The sequence below is a fragment of the Schistocerca nitens genome, chromosome 4, assembly GCF_023898315.1.
Source record: "Schistocerca nitens isolate TAMUIC-IGC-003100 chromosome 4, iqSchNite1.1, whole genome shotgun sequence".
In the NCBI taxonomy this organism is placed as follows: Eukaryota; Metazoa; Arthropoda; class Insecta; order Orthoptera; family Acrididae; genus Schistocerca; species Schistocerca nitens.
In genome coordinates, this window is record NC_064617.1 from 699,766,765 (window position 1) to 699,788,876 (window position 22,112).

The 22,112-nt window shown below is 43.5% G+C and overlaps 1 protein-coding gene across 1 annotated transcript in view; it reads left to right on the forward strand.

The window, feature by feature from the left end:
* Window positions 1-20,330, forward strand: part of LOC126251871 (UDP-glucosyltransferase 2-like) — a 71,864-nt gene extending 51,534 nt beyond the window's left edge. Inside the window, exons 5-7 of the mRNA XM_049952559.1 lie at window positions 14,620-14,842; window positions 14,924-15,143; window positions 19,112-20,330. Of these exons, the coding sequence (XP_049808516.1) occupies window positions 14,620-14,842; window positions 14,924-15,143; window positions 19,112-19,385 (717 nt within the window). The 3' untranslated portion in view covers window positions 19,386-20,330. The remainder of the gene's footprint in view (window positions 1-14,619; window positions 14,843-14,923; window positions 15,144-19,111) is intronic.
* Window positions 20,331-22,112: the final 1,782 nt, after the last annotated feature.

The window sequence follows — 22,112 nt, forward strand, 5'->3', positions numbered from 1 at the left end:
TCATGCCATATAGAATTCATATGCTTTCAACTGTGTGCCAGCCTAGTCCGCTGTAAGTAGCTATGACGTTATGAGTGTTGCGCAATACCTTAAAAGTAAAGTAAATATTCTGAAAAGTTAATAGCATGTCAGGAGTGATGCTAAAATAATCATGTGTTAAGTTTCAGTTTAGTAACTTTAACAGTTTTTCGAAATTTGGACGTTTTACGTAAAAATCATCGGCGCAACAGGAAGGAGCTAGAAACTTCAAAATTTATATTCGGATTCCTTTTTCATTGTAATTTAATGGAAACAGCATGCTGGATCTTACAAAGTAATATTTTGGTTGAAATTCAGGATTTTCTTCTTTTGTGTCCTAAAAGTACGAAAGCAAGTTAGATTAAGTAAGCGATTAGATAAAGCTAAGATGTTTAGATTTAGGTGGAATGGAGATACGCTATAATAACAAAGATGTGAGAAGTTTCCAAAAGGTAGTTATAAAACTATAGCTGTAGCGTCTCTTCAAAGGGCAAGTTCAGAGCTCATCTATTGCGTGCAGTCCAACTAAAATAATTCTCTCGCCAAAAGTGTTTAACCTAGCCACATCAGAATTGTATTATAGATACTTACCTGTATGCTGATTGCACAATTAAATTGAGAGCTTCATCAGCCTTCAACGAATGAAGCAATTAATTATTTAGTAACTTGAAGTGGTGCTCTACTAGCCCCAGCGGCTGTCGGGAAGACAAAGTTTGTCGGCTGCGCTTTCGGCGGTCCGCACCACGGCTATATAAATAAGAGTGCTGCGACCTGCCTTCAGGCCCCAGTTCTCTTCTAGATTCGTATCAGCGTGCACTCCGTGTCGGAAGCCGCGTCGCGTCTGTGCAGTTGCGAGGAACAGCCTTGGATGCCGTATTACGTAAATCGGTATGCACGTAACAATGAGTTCGCATTGGGGTAAAGTGTTAATTGCGGAACGACTTCAGTGGTTTATTTTCAGTTTTCGTATGTCGTATTTTCATGTGTCACCGTAGGACAGACATTCTATCATTATTAGCATGGCGAATGGTGAGTATTAACTTCAAATTTTGACGCGCATTCACTTTGAACATTTACATTGATAACGATTATTGAACAGTTTCGTTATCTAGGGATAATAGGATCCGTGCAATAGACTCTGAACAGCTCTGATACTACAAGAGCTGATAGTAACGCTGCTTGGGTAAACTTTTGTCTGGAAGTTTACGCTTTATCGTTTTCAGAATATAGTGAAAATTGTTATAGTAAACTGCATTTTCTATGACTCCCAGATATCATCCTAAATCCTCAACGTAATGAACTTCAATGATCAATAACTTTATTTCTCCATGAGAGTGGGCACAGTGAACTTTGATTACAGGCATCACATTTTTGCTAATCACTTTTTGGTTGCCAACATTGTAGGTAGAGGGCCTGTTTTGAGAACAGCAACAATAGAAATTTTTCCACCCGCCGCCCCACATATGATGCATCGGCCAGGAAAAATACTGTTAAACTGAGTGAAAGTGATTTTAATTATCCGGATTCGGGGGTGAAATGCGACACGCAGCTGAACAACAGAACAGTAATAAACAATGTTACGTGTGCACATTAATGACGCCTTTGGATTACAACGTATCTGGATTGACGAAGCTGGCTCTGAATCTAGCCATGCCGCCAGCATCACAAGAAGCCAGTTTCGCCCCACCGCAGTCGTTCGTCGGTGCGACCGGAGCCCCGCTTGCTGTTGCAAGCCATGCACACACACACAGCAGCTGTCGAGGTGCCGTCTACTATTCAACGTGCCGCGCCGGCATCGTCATACGTCATGCAGAAGGAACTAAGTTAAGTGGAAAGATATTCAACTAACCTTCGCTAAAGTACTGTCGGCGATGGAACCGCCAAAAGAAGCTGAGGTTAAAATTAAATCAGAACTAATGTCCGATGATGAAAGTGCAAATCCAAAATAGTGATGTTAAAGTGAAATCCGAACCATTGTCTCCTGACAATAATGTGAAAAGAGGCAATGATTCAATATAGAAACCCCCCGTAGTAAAGCATAAATCAGAGACTGTTAGTTTACTGGATGATAGTTTCTCTGATGATTTAAAAATGAAATAGTCATCAGAGGTGGTAGTGTTTAAAAAGGAGAAGTTCGATATAACAGATCAATCAGCTGTTTCATTTATTTCTCATGATTCTGGTATTAAGTCTAGTTTTCCGTCTCCTGAGTGTGATAAGAAATCAGCTAATGAGAAACCCAAAGATACTGGGGTAATTGATTTAAATGTAATGTTGTGGGCAATACCAGCCAGTAATGCTAAAATGACAGCTGAATTAAAATCTGATGTAATTCAGGTAAATGGCCGGCCGGAGTGGCCGAGCGGTTCTAGGCGCTACAGTCCGGAACCGCGCGACCGCTACGGTCGCAGGTTCGAATCCTGCCTCGGGCACGGATGTGTGTGATGTCCTTAGGTTCGATAGGTTTAAGTAGTTCTAAGTTCTAGGGGACTGATGACCACAGCAGTTAAGTCCCATAGTGCTCAGAGCCAACTCAGGTAAATAACAGGATTGTGGCCAGCCAAACTAATTCTAATAAACGGTTTGAGGTAATGGACAATAAATTAGAATCCACTAAAGCAGAATTAGAAACTTACTTCAAGGCTGGCTGCAGTAAGTTGAAAGAGGATTTAAAAGCTGAGCTCAAAGCAGATCTGAGCAGTTCAGATTATAAGATTGATTCCCACCATGCTGACATTAAGGAAAAGGTTGCTCAGCAATTAGCTGAGTTGCATAAAATGGTAAAGTCCGAAGTTGCCGAGATTCGCAAGGATTTCCAAAAGGAATATGTGAAACTGGAGCAGAAGTTAATACAAAAGTTAGAGGCGGAATCTAAACTGTGCTCATATAGATTTAAAGATGTTAATGTAAAAGTGAACACATGTCAAGCAGAGGGAGAAGCAGTTAAGACTGATACTACTCATGTTGTGCAAAGAGTAGGTAATGTTGAAATGAAAGTAGAAACTATTAGCACTAACACTGCTAAAATAGAGACTATAGTAGCTTCAGTAGCTTCTGGTAATGGTAGTGTACAACAAGTTGTAGCTGCAAACGCCGCTTTTATCGGGTGTCGGCAATTCTTACGGTTCGATCCAGACAAAAATATCCATCCGCTAGACTTCTGGAACGATTTTGAAGATGTGTCTCCATCGGTTTGGTCTGAACGCGAGAAAATTTCATTTATTAGAAGTCATTTGGCAGGTGATGCCATGTGTTGGTCATCTGGTGTCATGTTGAAGTGTAGCACATTAGTGGAATTTAAGACAGGTTTCATTAATGAATACTGAGAGAATTTTGGAGCGGGAAACGCTTCAATGCAGGCAGGGAATCTATCAAAGTGTTTGCCAGACATTGGATTTCACGTCTGTCACGTTTGACGGAAAAGCTGAAACCTGAAATCATAATACTAGGCCTTGAAGCTAAATTGCCATAGTATTGGCAAACTAGAATCACATCCGCCCCTAGAGACAATCTTGACCGTTTCATTGAATATCTGGAACGTGTACAGCGTGTTGCTGCCAATGAGGAGCTGGTTCGTAATAATAGAAATAGTAGTAGCACTAATAGTAATTTTAAGAATGAGCAGAATGCCAATGTAAACATCCGAACAATAGGTGTTCGCGCCGGCCGGTGTGGTCGAGCGGTTCTAGGCGCTTCAGTCTGGAACCGCGCAACCGCTACGGTCGCAGGTTCGAATCCTGCCTCGGGTCTAGATGTGTGTGATGTCCTTCGGTTATTTAGGTTTAAGTAGTTCTAAGTTCTAGGGGACTGATGACCTCAGAAGTTAAGTCCCATAGTTGGTTGGTTGGTTGGTTTGGGGAAGGAGACCAGACTGCGTGGTCATCGGTCTCATCGGATTAGGGAAGGATGGGGAAGGAAGTCGGCCGTGCCCTTTCAGAGGAACCATCCCGGCATTTGCCTGGACTGATTTAGGGAAATCACGGAAAACCTAAATCAGGATGGCCGGACGCGGGATTGAACCGTCGTCCTCCCGAATGCGAGTCCAGTGTCTAACCACTGCGCCACCTCGCTCGGTAGTCCCATAGTGCTCAGAGCCAGTAGAACCAGTAGGTGTTCGCCATCCTAAGAAAGGTAGGAAATGGAGAAATAAAAACCATAATCAACAATGGCAACCTGATGATAGTAATTTTGTTCGTAACGAAAATGTGCAGCTAAGCAACAGTGTTGAAAATAATGCTGTTCCAGTTAACAATAATGGCACTAAGGGAAACAGTAGTCGGCAGAGGCACTAAAACCAGGTATGAGGACACTGTCGCTCACCAGGCGGTTGCTTTTCCTAAGCCAGTAAATACAGCGATTGGCAAGACAGATCAAAATACTCAAAGCGAGCATTTGGATGATGAGTCGGTAGCATCCTATGATACAGCAGTAATAAACCACTCACAGTATTTAGTCCTCACAGCCCTGCTTCTGTCAGTACCTCGCCTCCTACCTTCCAAACTTTACAGAAGCTCTCCTGCGAACCTTGCAGAACCTTGGCAGAAGAAGAGCTGTGAGGACGGGGCGTTAGTCGTACTTGGGTAGCTCAGTTGGTAGGGCACTTCCCTACGAAAGGCAATGGTCCCGAGTTCGAGTCTCGGTCCGGCATACAGTTTTAATCTGTCAGGAAGTTTCATATCAGCGCACACTCCGCTGCAGAGTGAAAATTTTACTATGGAAACTTCCCACAGGCTGTGGCGAAGACATGTCTTCGCAATATCCTTTCTTTCAGCAGCGCTAGTTCTGCAAGGTTCGCAGGAGAGCTTCTGTAAAGTCTGGAAGATAGGAGACGAAGCACTGGCAGAAGTAGAGCTGAGAGGACGGGACGTGAGTCACGCTTGGGTTGCTCAGGTGGGCCGGCCGCTGGTGGCCGAGCGGTTCTGGCGCTACAGTCTGGAACCGCGCGACCGCTACGGTCGCAGGTTCGAATCCTGCCTCGGGCATGGATGTGTGTGTTGTCCTTAGGTTAGTTAGGTTTAAGTAGTTCTAAGTTCTAGGGGACTTATGACCTCAGCAGTTGAGTCCCATAGTGCTCAGAGCCATTTGAACCATTTTTTGCTCAGGTGGTAGAGCACTTGCCCACGAAAGGCAAAGTTCCCGAGTTCGAGTCTCAGTCTGACACAAAGTTTTAATCTGCCATTAAGTTACATATCAGCGCACACTCCGCTGCAGAGTGAAAATCTCATTCTGGGAACATCCCCCAGGCTGTGGCTAAGCCATGTCCCCTCAATGTCCTTTCTTTCAAGAGTACTAGTTCTGCAAGTTTCGCAGGAGAGGTCGTGTAATGTTTGCAATGTAGGAGACGAGGTACTGGCAGAAGTCATGCTGTGGTGACGGGGCGTGTATCGTGTTTGGGTAGCTCAGTTGGTGGAGCACTTGCCGGCGAAAGACATATTGTTCCGAGTTCGAGTCTCAGTCCGGCACAAAGATTTAATCTTCCAGGAGGATACATATCAGCGCATTCTCCGCTGGAGAGTGAAAATCTAATTCTGGAAACATCCCCCAGTCTGTGGCTACGCCATCTCTCCGCAATATCCTTTCATTCAGGAGTGCTAGTTCTGGAAGTTTCGCAGGAGAGCATCTGTAAAGTTTGGTAGGTAGGAAACTAAGCACTGGCAGAAGTAGAGCTGTGAGTATGGGGTGAGAGTTGTGCCTGGGTAGGTCAGTTGGTAAAGCAGACGCTTCCTAAGTGGGTAGAGCAAGAGAAGCCGCAGCACCGAATTGTTAGGGAAGAGCTACAAAGTACTGAATTGTCAAGTGAAGAAGCAGAAGAAATTCATGCTTACATTTACGATGAGAATAATGTGCTCTTATCTGAAGTGCCTGTGCACGAAGTTGATACTGTGCTGATAGATTTAGGGCAGGAGGTAAGTGAAAATGTAGAGGGTGGCCTATTGTGGGTCGATGAACCCAGTGGCTGTGACAAGTTGTCACTTGAGAAGGAACCCGACGATAATAATGAAAGTGGTTTAGCTGTAACTAGTGTTATGCCCGGTCTGGAGCCGCGGAGTCGCTCCGACCACAATGACTTTGGTCACGTTCAGCAAACTAAATGTAATGAAGTCGTGTGGTGTTTTGATTTGAAATTAGCAGACTGACTGTAAAAGGCAGCTGAAAATGTTGTTCAGGAAACCCCTACTCACGTTGATATACATGTAATGAAGACAGATGTCGATCACTTTAGCTGGAGACAAATCCAAAAGGAAGTGTTGGATGAATTTGAGGAACCACCTATACAACCTAGAATAAGCCACGCTATAATACTAGTAAATATATAAGGTACCAATGCACGTTGTCTCTTAGACAGTGGCAGTGAGGTGAGTGCGTTGTCTCAGTCCTTCTTGATGGATTACCAAGTAAAGATAAGCTTACAGTAATGAGGGTATCAAGACTGAGAATAATGGTACTACTGGCAAGGTGTCAAAAACGGTAAAGCAAGAAGCTTTGCTGCCCTTAAATATTAGTAGTAATGTGATTGATCATCCATGCTTAATAGTAAACAATCTCATATCGAGGTTCTAATTGGCACAGATTTCTGGTCAAAGTATCAGGGTGTTGTTGACTTTGAAAGAAGCCAGTTAAAAATGGTCTTGCCAATATCCGGAGTAATTACGGTACCATTTATTGACAAAAACATAGTAACTAATGATGAGACTTGGGAGCTGCCTATACGAGTTCTGAAAAGTAGAAGGTATTTGGACGAAGATGTTGTTCTGTAGGGAGGAGGTTGTTCTGTAACCTCTACGCAATGTGGCAGCTGTGCGGTCTCAGCTGTGTGAGATCTTCTTTCCCCATTTCAGGTCTCACTCATTCATCTTTCCTATCCACCAAAGTTTCGACCCCTTCTTTACAATACTAAAATTTTCCGATAAGGCTATCAAGCCAGTAATAAGCCAATGAATTCTGTAGGGAGGAGGTTGTTCTGTAACCTCTACGCAGTGTGGCAGCTGTGCAACTCCAGCTGTGTGAGATCTTATTTCTCCATTTCATGTCTCACTTATTCTTCATCTTTCCTATCCCCAAGATTTCGATTTCTTCTTCCCATAACAAATTTTGCAAATATTGCCATTAACTTACCATGAGTTCTGTAACCATTCTATGCACCTATTAGTGAAGAAACTACTGGATGTGACAAACCTAATAGTGACAAGTAATCAATAGAAAGGTATGAAGCAATGGAGACATAAATGTATCTGAGTAACAAGTATGTATATATACGTTTTAGGAAGAACCTTGGTAATATTATGGTACAAAGTGTTGTATTATAGGAAATGGTTCCACAGTAATAGTAAAAAGATACGCAAATTAGTTTGTTAGCAGAAGCTGAAGTGGCAATGAGACCTATTGTCTGCATTAGAGCTAACTAGTTAATAGTAGAAAAGATTGCTTAGTGTTATGGAATATATGCAGAGAAGTTGTAATGATGAACTCACCTTGTATAGCAAGGAATGGCAATAATAATGGAATTGTACAGTGTTTGTGGTTGAGACGTGAAGGACACGTCCTTGAAGTATTTATGAGGTTGGAGCTGGCCATTATTTTGGTGTAGTATGTGCTAGGACACGCCTACAGGTATTAAGGTTATGAGTTGGAGGCGTGAATGCGACCGTAGGTACCCTTATGTTAGATGATACAAAGCAGCTCATGGTGTCCTGTAGGTTTAAGGAATTCAGCATAACGCATATCCAAGATTACTTAATGCACTTTAGTGGTAGGTCAAGAGAGACTACCTGTGGTTTCAGCATCTGATCAAATGGAAATGGATTGGCACGTGAGAGAACTGACAGCTGCAGTACACCATAGAAATGAAATCAATGTGCTATGCTGTGCTTTAAACTGTTAATAGAGTGCGTATTACATAGTTACATACACTAGCAACGTAATTGAATAACATAACTGCAGACGTGAAGCATTATTAATAGTTCAGCATAATTAAACTTGAAAGGTCTCTGTTGGATTCTTTTCATGTTAATTTCTTAAAACTGTTGTCATTTACGGCATACATTCCACTTCTAAATTTACTGTGATGTTTCTGACTATCTGGGAGGAGACTGATCAGTGGAACGTGTTACTTTTACACATAAAGAAGAACGATCTGTCGCACTACTACACTTAAAAACACAGTTTATATGTAATTCATGTCTCAGACGGAACCTACATCCGCTTTCTTTTATATACTGTATATGATAAGATACTGTCATCCCCCTTCCCTTCTGTGTGAAAGGATGAATGAGCAAATGTGTTTCTAGTTGCATGCTTGATGGTAGCAGACAAGCCTGTCTGCTAGAGAACAGTAGGACCAACTTCGGAACAGGTGCCGGCCGCGGTGGTGTAGCGGTTCTAGGCGCTCAGTCCGGAGCCGCGCGACTGCTACGGTCGCAGGTTCGAATCCTGCCTCGGGCATGGATGTGTGTGATGTCCTTAGGTTATTTACGTTCAAGTAGTTCTAAGTTCTAGGGGACTGATGACCATAGATGTTAAGTCCCATAGTGCTCATAGCCATTTGAACCATTCGGAACAGGTAGCTACGCTTTCTAGAAGCAAAGAGGTTCCTATTCTTAGTATGGTCCTGTCCGTCCCTTGTCATGTTGGTATAGGAAACTGCCTCTCTGGTCACTTCCATTTGTATCTGTGAAGCACCCTCGGTAGGGGCCCACGGCAGTCGGTCCACAGCGAGCGTCTGAAGTGGTAAGATCTCCAGTAAGCGCATCTCTGCTAAGCCTGTAGGACAATGGATTTCTTAAGTTCAGCCTAACTGAAAATTTAATCACCTTTATTTCAGGTTTAGTTATAAAATATCTAATGTTATCTTAAATTGCAAAGCAGTGTAATTCGAGTGTGAAGTTCAAAATATCTTCCAGTAGTTGCTTTGTCACTACTTTGTGAGTAAAGTGGAACCACGTGTTGATGATATGTAACTCTAAGATCATCAATCTTAAATGCGAATGTGCGTGAGATTATAACGTCTCGTCTTGACAATATTTTTCAATATAGCAACTTCTATTTATGTTCAACCCACGTGGGGTGTACTTTGTGAGACCAGTACCACGCGCTTTTACAATTGTTTGACCCATCAGGTTAATAGTAAGACGATAGTAACGAGTTCGAGGTTTTTCTTTTGTAAATTGCATTTCTATGTAATTTATTTTAATTATCAAAATTATTGTGGAGTTACACTCTTTGTGTAAACCAAGTTGACCATGTGAAGCATGTGGTGTAAGCATCAAAGTAGCCCTCAGCTATTCTTTTCGGGACGATTTTACAGAGAGTCAGTATGAATTTAGTGTACCAGTGGTGGTAATTTCATGACGACAGGATTGCGCTACGAACGTAACTTCTTTGGATGAAAATTGAATCGGTTGGATGTGGTTAATTTCCTCTAGCATATGTTTCGACGTTCTTCGTGCGTTATTTTATGAATGCAGTGTTGTATGCTCCATAATGGATGTGTTCCGTAAGATTACAAACTTACATTTTCACAATCCTAAATAAGGCACCAGTTCAGTTAGATGAGACAAAGCAGCTCATGGTGTCCTATAGGTTTAAGGAATGATCAATGTTAAAATAAATGTCTAAATCTAAACTGATTTATTTATTTTTATTTCTCCTGGAAATGGAAAAAAGAACACATTGACACCGGTGTGTCAGACCCACCATACTTGCTCCGGACACTGCGAGAGGGCTGTACAAGCAATGATCACACGCACGGCACACCGGACACACCAGGAACCGCGGTGTTGGCCGTCGAATGGCGCTAGCTGCGCAGCATTTGTGCACCGCCGCCGTCAGTGTCAAAATGGTTCAAATGGCTCTGAGCACTATGGGACTCAACTGCTGAGGTCATTAGTCCCCTAGAACTTAGAACTAGTTAAACCTAACTAACCTAAGGACATCACAAACATCCATGCCCGAGGCAGGATTCGAACCTGCGACCGTAGCGGTCTTGCGGTTCCAGACTGCAGCGCCTTTAACCGCACGGCCACTTCGGCCGGCCGTCAGTGTCAGCCAGTTTGCCGTGGCATACGGAGTTCCATCGCAGTCTTTAACACTGGTAGCATGCCGCGACAGCGTGGACGTGAACCGTATGTGCAACTGACGGACTTTGAGCGAGGGCGTATAGTGGGCATGCGGGAGGCCGGGTGGACGTACCGCCGAATTGCTCAACACGTGGGGCGTGAGGTCTCCACAGTACATCGATGTTGTTGCCAGTGGTCGGCGGAAGGTGCACGTGCCCGTCGACCTGGGACCGGACCGCAGCGACGCACGGGTGCACGCCAAGACCGTAGGATCCTACGCAGTGCCGTAGGGGACCGCACCGCCACTTCCCAGCAAATTAGGGACACTGTTGCTCCTGGGGTATCGGCGAGGACCATTCGCAACCGTCTCCATGAAGCTGGGCTACGGTCCCGCACACCGTTAGGCCGTCTTCCGCTCACGCCCCAACATCATGCAGCCCGCCTCCAGTGGTGTCGCGACGGGCGTGAATGGAGGGACGAATGGAGACGTGTCGTCTTCAGCGATGAGAGTCGCTTCTGCCTTGGTGCCAATGATGGTCGTATGCGTGTTTGGCGCCGTGCAGGTGAGCGCCACAATCAGGACTGCATACGACCGAGGCACACAGGGCCAACACCCGGCATCATGGTGTGGGGAGCGATCTCCTACACTGGCCGTACACCACTGGTGATCGTCGAGGGGACACTGAATAGTGCACGGTACATCCAAACCGTCATCGAACCCATCGTTCTACCATTCCTAGACCGGCAAGGGAACTTGCTGTTCCAACAGGACAATGCACGTCCGCATGTATCCCGTGCCACCCAACGTGCTCTAGAAGGTGTAAGTCAACTACCCTGGCCAGCAAGATCTCCGGATCTGTCCCCCATTGAGCATGTTTGGGACTGGATGAAGCGTCGTCTCACGCGGTCTGCACGTCCAGCACGAACGCTGGTCCAACTGAGGCGCCAGGTGGAAATGGCATGGCAAGCCGTTCCACAGGACATCTCTACGACCGTCTCCATGGGAGAATAGCAGCCTGCATTGCTGCGAAAGGTGGATATACACTGTACTAGTGCCGACATTGTGCATGCTCTGTTGCCTGTGTCTATGTGCCTGTGGTTCTGTCAGTGTGATCATGTGATGTATCTGACCCCAGGAATGTGTCAATAAAGTTTCCCCTTCCTGGGACAATGAATTCACGGTGTTCTTATTTCAATTTCCAGGAGTGTATATATCACCGGTTCTCGTAAGATGACTATTACAGGATTATAATTAATGTTAGTCTGGTTGGCAATTCGGTAAACTAGACTGGACAACTGATGAAACAGTTGCTCACTAATGCAAGGATAGCCCCCAGATAGCTCACAGGTTTTAACCCGCTTTTATTATCTTGAATATCAGCGCCGCTTTCAGAACAACTTAATGCTACAACATTACAAACTTCAATGAAATGTGGAACTGACACAGCAGCGAATGAACTATAAGTCACTTTAGTAATCGACTAATCATAGTGCTTTTTGAACACTCAGCAATTGTACCCCTATTACCACAAGTTACTCAAATGTACAGAGAAGCTAACAATGACAACTAATAATTAAGTATACTCATACCGTCTCTAAGAATGAGATAGTTCACGATGAGTCAGCCTGTAAATAAATACAGATGTGTCAGGAATGTACCAAGCATTGATTCAGTGTTCTGGCCCAGAAATAATAATTTGAGATGTAAAGGTTTCATGACTGGGCAGAAATTTTTCTTTAGAACGTGATTAATGGCGTATTGAGCCATTTGCTTACCGATTTAGTTACATTAAAGTAACCATGAGATTGAAATAGAAAACCGTTCTGTTAACTTTGTTTCAGTAAAGAGTTGAAAGGTAAAATGTATATATCCCCATTTCATTGTCACCCTCCCTTAGCTATTAAGTGAACGGAGTCTGAGGCACTTTTTTTTGTTCGTTCTACAGGACAAACCAGATAATGGCAGCCTGGTAGCTGCGTGAAAGCGTGGAGTGACTTGGACACAACTCACAGTGAGCCCTCCCCTTTCCCCATTGTAGTCTAGAGTGGACGTGAAGTACGCACACCATAGCAACTTTCCCCCTCTTCCCTTGTGAATCGTAATGTAGAACGCCAGCCAAAGTGGCTACAACAATCTATGTAAAAGTGGAAGTTTATGATTCGCGAAATTCTCTTTCAGGTGTAGAAATTTTTCCACCCTCCGCCCCACAGTGTGTCGTCCTTAGCGTAAGTTAGTTTAAGTTAGATTAAGTAGTGTGTAAGCTTAGGGACCGATGATCTCAGCAGTTTGGTCCCATAAGACATCACCACAAATTTCCAATTTTTGTAAAATTTGCAAGAGCTATATAGCACGAAAACATGCAGATAATTTCAAGCAACATCATCCAGTTGAGCTTTGGCAACAACTGAGAGATTGATACTTCCTCCTGCCTCACACGAGACGCTCTCCGGGTCTCAAAGTGGAGAGAGTAGTGATTTTTAAAATATAGAAGCCGATAATTTGACATGGAATGCTGCAGACATGGAGACTGGCTGGGGTGAGATCTCAGGTATGAAACTAACGTCAAGCTCCCTAGAAATTCCAACATAAGCAACATTCCATCAGGACGTGCATGTGTCGTTCCATAATCCGCTTTTTCACCGTTAATGTCGGCGATGAGGCATAGGACTGATGGGTGACTTTCCTGTAGTTTGTCAAGAGGACCGTTCTCCAACTTAGTACTTAAGAGTAGTGACTCAATTCCTTTCCGTTACTAAATTTCCATTAGGTTTTCTTCATTACCGCTTAGCTCAAAGCATATATCCAACGACGGTTTAAAGTTAACCGTAAAATGCGGTGCACGGAGTAAGGTATCTGTGGTAAGAAATATTGGCTGGCTCTGAGCACTATGGGACTCAACTGCTGAAGTCATTAGTCCCCTAGAACTTAGAACTAGTTAAACCTAACTAACCTAAGGACATCACAAACATCCATGCCCGAGGCAGGATTCGAACCTGCGACCGTAGCGGTCTCGCGGTTCCAGACTGCAGCGCCTTTAACCGCACGGCCACTTCGGCCGGCGAAGAAATATTAAAATTACGTTATGGAGAACGTGTTTCCCCATTTTCGTAAGTGTTCGTGGAATGTTCCCTAGACGTATTCTGTCAAATGCTACGACATATCAGAATGATGTGAAGAGCTTGTATTGTTATGGATATTCTCGACGTAAGGAGATGGATTAACATGAAACTCGAAAAAATTTCTTCAGGTCAGCGAAGCGTCATTATGCCTCTCGTCCACTGTAATCAGTAAGCAGGTGGATATCGGCTAATCTCGGCCAGTAATTCTGTGAATGGGACAAATTACTTTCCAAACAATACTCACGGCGCATGCTATCGACATTTACAATGTTTTGCAGATATTTCCAGTGCAGTACAGGTAAACTGGAATAAGAAATCAAACGAAATGCAACTAATCTGTTGCGATCCACCAGAGACCACGAATCATTTATTGTAAAATACAAAATATCCCCGAACATTTAGCGAATTTTTTTTCATATTGAATTTGGTTCACCCTTCCAAAATACTTCAGACTCTTTTAATAAGTGAATTTTACTGGAAATGGAGTTTGCCAAGTTCTCGCAGTACAGTTACTAAACACCTGTCTGTTTCTCCAGTGAAACTAAGAACTGGCTTCAAGCTACGCCCAAAGCGAGGACTCGTGTTGCACCGTGACACTTTCAGTCAGTTCTATTCACCTAGGTTCGGCAGACACTTTCTTTCAGTTCTATTGACCGTTGTTCGGCAGACACTTTCTGTCAGTTCTATTGATCTTTGTTCGGCAAACACTTTCTGTCAGTTCTAGTGACCTTGGTTCGGCAGCAACAAAAAAAAAAAAATCCTTGTGTTTGTAAATTTCAGCTGTATCCCATTTGTTGCCAAGATCACCACTACCTACAGTACAGCTACCAATCTAATGCAACTCTACGACGTCAAATCTGTCTCCGCGACTAAGTGACAGTATGATGTCTGTGGACAGAGGAACTAGAATGCTCGCACAGCAAAGGAACTGTTCGTGTTAACACATTAGCGGATGATAGTTTTTCGACCTGGAACCGTGTTCTTATAATGTGCCTCTGCCTCATGAGGACATCTGATGAGTTACTTGAGGAGGGAATAATGGCTGCAGTCTACAAATGGAATGACTGTAAGAAGTGAATGCAGTAATGATGTTAGTGAAATTAGAGAACTAGGCTATCGTCAATGGTTGTGATGCTGATTTGGACTTGACCAACATTAAGGAACCATCCTCTAATTTGCTTGGAGTGATGTACGGGAACTGTGTTACAGATTCTCAAGATGACGGGATAGCGTTACGACAAAGAACGGAGACAAGGGCGATGTAGGCCTACAGGCCAATATGCTAAAGACCCGTATCAGTTTTTATATATTTCGCTAGTACTCTAACCATTGCGCTTTGCTTAAACGCTCTTCATGAAAAGAAAAAAAATCTTTTTTTCTTCATGAAAAAAAATTGTCATTTCTGATATCTATTTCCACTCCGCAGGACATTCAGCAATTCTTGGACGGAGCGGAGGAGGGGTTCATATTCTTCAGCTTAGGGTCTAATATCAAGAGCAGTAACCTTCCTGAGACTATGAGGAATAATTTAATGAAGGCCTTCGCCCAAATCCCACAAAGGGTATTGTGGAAATTCGAGCTGGACAATCTCCCTGGGAAACCTGACAACGTCATGATATCCAAATGGCTGCCACAGAGAGATATACTCGGTATGAAACAACACGCTATACGTTTTCCGTTGCCAGTACTGTTGTCGCAGCATTGACGAGGTAAATCTTAATCTGTTGCAGCTCACCGCAACATTAGGCTCTTCTTCACACACGGTGGACTACTGAGCTTCAGCGAAGCGGCGTATTTCGGAGTACCACTTCTCGCTATGCCAGTGTTTGGTGACCAGAGGTACAACGTCGCCAAGATGACGTCAGCAGGTGTAGGAGAGAAAATAGAGTTTGGAGAACTCACCACAGATTCTGTACTGCGAGCGATACGGCACGTTATCGAAAATCCGAGGTAAGTCTGGCTTGCAAACAGCAGCTTGCCCTCAAGGAAGTCCGATCACTGTGTTAACTGAGAGGAAGAAAAAATTATGTGACAGAAACATCTCAGGGATACACACAATTACAGGTCTTTATTAACGAGTTCATTCTGTTATAGAACTTTGAAACGCGTTATATGTTCGCATATTATGCCCTTCCAAAAGCTAGAAACATCCTGTTTAGGAATGATCATATATTACGCAAACAACGATCATCTGAAACCCAAGCAGGAGGTGTCGGCGCCCTGGTTGATGCCGTGTTTCTTGACTTCCAGAAGGCATGCGACACTTTCCTCGCTGCCGCTTAGTAAACAAAAGAGAGCGTATCTAATGTTAAGCTAGCTTTGTGGTTGCATTGCCGGGGTACGTAGCAAACAGAACATACCATGTCATTCTTAATGGAGAGACATCTCCAGACGTAAAAGCTTACTCAAAAGATGTGTTATAGGACCATTGCTGTTCACAATACATATTACTAAAGATTTAGAGGATAGCGCCGTAAGCTTCATGTGGTTGTTCGTTGATGGTGCTGTTGTATACATGTTGTAACGAAAAGGTCTGCCCAAACAGGAAACCGTCATCACACGTTGAGGAATAAAACGTGTTACAAGTACATGGGTCCGGAGACGCCTGGTTTCCATGTTAGTGATCATTTTCTACTTCATAATCACATTAATCACGGGACACACACAAGCGCACAACGTACGAGCATTACATAAATGTTTTCTTGCGTAAAAGTTACAATTCTTAGGTTCACTGCCAGTGTTTGTTGTTCCAATTGAAAGAAGGTAATATTGACATGTGACTCACTTCAAATGCTTGTACTGACATGCGACTAACTTCACTCCTTATGTTAACATCCGATTAACGTAATTGCTTGTGTTGACATAAAACTAACTTCATTGCTCTACTGACATCAGTCACGTAGCACGTAGCATCAGCTTTTCGGTGTTAAGCATGTACTGTGCAAGCACGTAGCGTCAGCCATTTAATGGGGCTTCATTTCCAGTACACTGCAAAGGAACTTTAGTCAGGTTCGCACATTTGCTGTAGAGATTAGCAAATGGATGACGCTCACTGTTTGTATCGGGAAAGATTTCTAGGTGTCACGACAGGAGGTTGTTTGAAACAGTTGATCGTCGTCTTAGAGAGCGTAGTACTATTAAACCTTCTACTGGTGACTGTGGAAGGCCTAAAGGACAAGGACACCTCATCTGGATGAGAAACTTCTTCGTGCGGTTGACGGCAACCCTCGAGTCAGTGTAAGAGAATTAGGTGCGTCCATGATTGTCTGGAGAATGGTACATGAGAACCCCCTGTATCCGTATCTTCTACATTATGTTCAGTAACTATTAGCGGCTGATCTTCCTGTGCAGATACACTTCTGCGAATGGTTCATTCAATAATGTGTCAACTCTCACTTAAGTGCAAATGTGCTGCTCATGGGTGGGGCATCGTCATTACGTGATCAGATTGTAAATTTTCACTATCAGCACATAATGGCTGTAGAGAATCCTCAAGAAATTGTGCGATCACGTCACCAACAAAGATTTTCTGTGAATGTTTGGGGTGAATTTGTTGGTGACTGTTTCTTAGGGCCTCGTGTTCTTCGTCCCAGACTCAACGGACAAACTTACCGTGCTTCCTTAGAGAATACTCTACCTGATCTGCAGGAACATGTGCCTTTACGAGTGCGACAAATGATGTACTTCATGCATGATGGAGCTCCTCCTTATTTCAGTGTTAATGTCGGTAGACTTCTATATAATAGATTCCGAGACAGATGGATAGATGTGGACCAATTCCTTGACCTCGATGCCCTTCGGACCTAGATCGAAAAGAAATGGTTCAAATGGCTCTGATCACTATGGGACTTAACTTCTGAGGTCATCAGTCCCCTAGAACTTAGATCTACTTAAACCTCACTAACCTAAGAACATCACACACATCCATGCCCGAGGCAGTATTCGAACCTGCGACCGTAGCCGTCGCGCGGTTCCAGACTGTAGCGCCTAGAACCGCTCGGCCACCCTGGCCGGCACCTAGATCGATTACATTTTTATTTGTGGGGGTATTTGAAGCCTTGCCTACGGTACCCTGGTACAAAATGTATAGAGATTTTGTTCCGGTATCGTAGAAGGCTGTAAAACAATACGCAGTTTTCAAGGGATATATCACTGCATCAGGGATTCTGTGCAACGGCGGACTGATGCATGTATCCTTGATAACGGAGGGCGTTTTGAACATTTCATTCAGGAAAGTGTTCCGTACTGTACTGATACGTGTGGTGTTCATGCGAAAGTACATTCGCGGGCACAGGAAGGATTCTTTGATTTACTCTAGAAGGAAGTGGAGTGGACCTATAACATGTAAAATACTAGTTCACTTTATTACTATGCAGACATGAAGATTTATTTAACTTCGTAGAATCAATTGTCACAGAAATGTTCCGTGTATTTACAACTGTCTCTGATTATTAAAGTATAACATGCTGCAGACAAATTTAAAAGACTCTTCACTTGAAGATCGACTCTCATAATGTTCGCATAAAGTTCTGTCTCAAGATGTTTAACACACTGGTGGCTGTGTAGGACGATACTGAGGACTGGGCTGAGCGTAACTCCCGTCAGCCGTAAGCAGAAGGGCCGTTGCGGTGGCGTGGAGGGGTTCTAGGAGGTGTGGCTACGTCGGCGTTTCTCATTCGTGGTAACGGCATGCAGCGACTGTACTCTTCCGTGTTTTCGTTGCGAGGTGCCAACTTTGCTTTGTCTCTGCGGGCAAAATGTTCTTCCCCTAGGGAAGAACATGCAAATAATGCGTTTCCAGATCCATGTCCATGTAACATATTTTCTTCCTTTACCCTTTAGGAATGAAAGTCCGGCCATACCTTTTTGTTACGCACTGTGTAGAGATGTCGAAATGCTTGAAAATTGTAGCGAAATACAACAAGACATGTAGAGAAACGACACCTGCTTCCATAACTGGCAGCTGACCCTCAACATAAACAAATGTAACGTATTACACATAAGTAAGCAGTAAGGGTAATTATTGTGTGATTACACGATTATTGAACAACAACTGTAAGCTGTCACGCTCATTAAATATTGTACGCAAGAAACGGTTTAAAGTGGGTCGAACACGGAAAATTACTAGTAGGAAAGTCAGATGTCAGACTGAGCTTCGTTGGAAGACTCCACAGGAAGTATAGTCCACCCATGGAGGCGATAGGTTAGGAAATCCTCTTTTCGACCGTTGCTTGAGTATTGGTCCTCACTCTAGTACCCTTCCAGATAGGACATACAAAGAAAATAGGTGTTACACAAAGCGCGTTTCGTCAAAGGATCACTTAGTTAGCGCAGAAGAGACGTTCGTCGAAACTCTAGCAGCAGATGCTACACGAGAGGTTTTGTGTATCACCGTGTGGTTTACTATTAACAGTGCAAGGTAGTGCTTTTCTTACATGTGTATTTCTCGAAAATAACATTAAGATAAATTTAGAGACATGCGAGCTCACACAGAGGCCCTCCAACTACATTTCTTCCTGTCCACCATTTGCGAGAGGAGCAGTTAGCATTAGCGGAAAGGGGCTAATGGCAGTGGTACACAGTATACCATCTCCCACGCATAACAACGTGGCCGTGAGAGTATAAATGTAGATGCAGATGTATTAACGATACTCAACGTGGTAAAGACAGTGCCCCTCTGTTGTAGCCTGAAGACAAGCACCAGCAATTTAGAGTGAATTCAGAGTAGAGATGAAAGTCCGAGTGAGGTAAATCTGGAACATAGAGGAAACTAACATTAGTGTTTAACTTACTTTCGATAACGAGATGAAGGAAGTTCCAGATGCCAATGCCCGGTCACTACTAAAGCACGTGATGACAGACGGTAGTTTCTTTTGTAACAAAAACCGTTTCCAGTTGAAAATGGCCTTGTGTTGCAGCTACCAGGAGAACATGAAGCGCGTCTCAGCCGTCTACCGGGAGCACCAGAACACGTCCCTGGAGAGGGCGGTGTGGTGGGTGGAGTACGTGATCCGCCACCAGGGGGCCCCTCACCTGCGCAGCGCAGCCGTCGACCTGCACTGGTGGCAGCTGCTGCTGCTCGACGTCATAGCCTTTGTACTGGCTGTGGCTGCCGTCGCGGCGTTCCTTCTCTTCAAAGTGGTGCAGTTCTGTACTCGAGCGCTGTGCCGTAGCAAACAAAAGAAGGACTGAAGGAATATCACGTGTCGTGCCTCTGAGACGCAGTCTGATTAAAACGACGAGTTGCTAGCTGACAGGCTGCAGCTACTACGTCGAAAATACAAGTCGATTTCCTTGTTGCCACTTTTTTTATTTATAAATTATTTATTTGTGTTGATAAGAACTGATACTCAACGTTCTGCAGGTTCCTAAATATTAAAAAACTGAGTAAACAATACCCAATCTAACAGCAACCAGCATCAGTATGAGGAGAGCTATCATTAAGGTTTAGCGCACAGTGTGTAAAGAAGTCACTAGAGACTGCTAGAAAAGGATTGGTAAAGACCGTTATTACAGAAAGCAGTCAGGCATGACATCAGGAAAGCATGTGCCTGAAACTGTGGTAGGTCGTTTTGCCAGTATTTGTGGCACGAGAGAGTACTGGCAGAGGCGCGATTATTTCCTGTATTTCAAACATATTAAGGAATGCTTACCAAGCATTGTATGATCATAATGTTCCTCATACAGATCAACTGCAGACAAAAGAAATGAATCAAGGCAATCGCCATTTAATGATAGATGGAGCTCTTTCTCTGTAATTGCCTTCTGTTTTTAGTATTTTCCTGTTCAGGTAGATATTCACACCTCTCATTAAAACAGGGTTCTTTTCTTAGCTCAGATGCAAACAGGTTATAGTAATTGTAGTCCTATATCATCTGGCATGAAACAAGGAAAGACCATGTCGTCTTATGGATTACAATGACTTAGGAAGACATGAAAAGAGTGATAGAGTAATTTGCAATGATTTTCAGAAAATCCAGGACACACTATGGATTTTATAAAAGGAAGTGTGCTCATTTTCAATTCCAGAAAGTTCGTTTCTGAAAATTTTGTCATGGGCAGTGTGAAATATATTATATAATACTGAAATTAAATTCATTCTTCAATAAAGGTGGTATTTCAATTTATTATACTGCGCTGGAGCCAAAATTGTAATGTTTGTTGTATAGTTCTATATTAATTTCATTCTGATATTATTTACTTCACTTCCTTGAGTTTGAAACTAGTTTCATATGTAACAGAAATGGATGTATTATTATTCAAGCTATTAAATTATATGCTTTTTAATATGGATAATATTCAATTTACTACACTACAAACAGGAAGTTTGTATTCGGATTCCTCAAAGCCTGAAAAAAATTTTCAAACTACACGTGAAAACGAATGTCTTACATCTGAACTTATCCAAAGTAAACTCCTCATTATCATCTATTTTCACCAATTGCGGTATAATACACTGATTGAAGAAAATCACAGCACCAAAACATAAATAATGAAGAGTAATGAAATTTCGGGAATACATTTGTCTAGCTTCCATATTTAAGTGATTAACATTGCAAGATCACAGGTTAATGTAAGTGCGAGATAATCTATTGCCAACGTGAAATACTGGTTCATTAATAACCGGCGTAACCGCCACAATGGTGAATGCTAGCATGCAAGAGTTCATGCATTGTCTTTTACAGGTGACGGATATCAGCTTGTGGGATGGAATTCCATGGCTCTAGCACTTGGTCGGTCAATACAGGAACGGTTAATGCTGTTTGTGGATGACACTGTAGTTATCGTCAGATGATGTCCCATGTTTGCTCGATTGTAGAGAGATCTGTTGATCGATCGGGCCGAGGTAACATGTCGACACTCTGTAGAGCGTGCTGGATTAGCCTACAGCAGCAGTACATGGGCGAACGTTATCCTGTTGGAAAAGACCCTCTGTAACGCTGTTCAGCACAACAGTCGAATCAGCACACTGACGTACAAATTTGCAGTCAGACTCCGTGAGATATCCTAGAGAGTGCTTCTGCTGTCATCCAAAATCACACCCCAGACCATAACTCCAGGTACAGGCCCAGTGTGTCTACCACCAAACAGGTTGACTGCAGGCCCTCAACTAGCCTGCTTCTGATCAGCGGCCATTACTGGCACCGAGACAGAACCAGCCTTCATCAGGCGAACCTCCATTCTGCCCTCCTGTGAGCTCTTACTTGATACCATGAAGTTGCAAAGGGCAGTGGTTGGGGGCAGTGGAATGCACGCTGCAGGGCGTCTGTCTCTGTGCTGTCCTTGAAGTAACCGATTTGTAACAAATCGTTGTGTAACTGTGCTGCCAACTGCTTGCTCTACTTACTGCTACAGATGCAGTACGATGCAAAAGAGCGATACGCGGAACACAACAGACCTCCCTTTTTGGCCGACCAGTATCATATCTTTTTACAATCGTACATGCCCCGCGACCACCGGCGGCAGCAAACATGTACAGTGGCTACATTCCTGTCAAGTCTTTCTGCAGTACCGCAGAAGTAACATCTACCTTCTCGTACGCCTATTACACGGACTCAGTGATGTGTTGATGGCGTCTTTGTCGCCTTTAAGGCATTCTTGACAAAACTTGATAACCTACCACGTCTAGCCTGGAAGACAGCAGACGCTCACGATCGTTATGGCTTATCTATACTACCGGCGCGAAGTCTGAATAGACATCATTTTTCGGATGTAGAAACAAGCCTGCCAACTTTCGTTTATGTCGTACAGCTCCTTCTTGGTGCTGAGATTTTTTTCCGTCAGTGTATTTTTGGAAATGTGATGCATCTATGGAACTAAATAAAAGGCTGCTTGTTTTGTGCCATAAGTGCTTCTCTTCATTTTTATTTGTCAAGCTTAAATGTATTTTTGAATATAATAACTGCGTTATGTAATAAT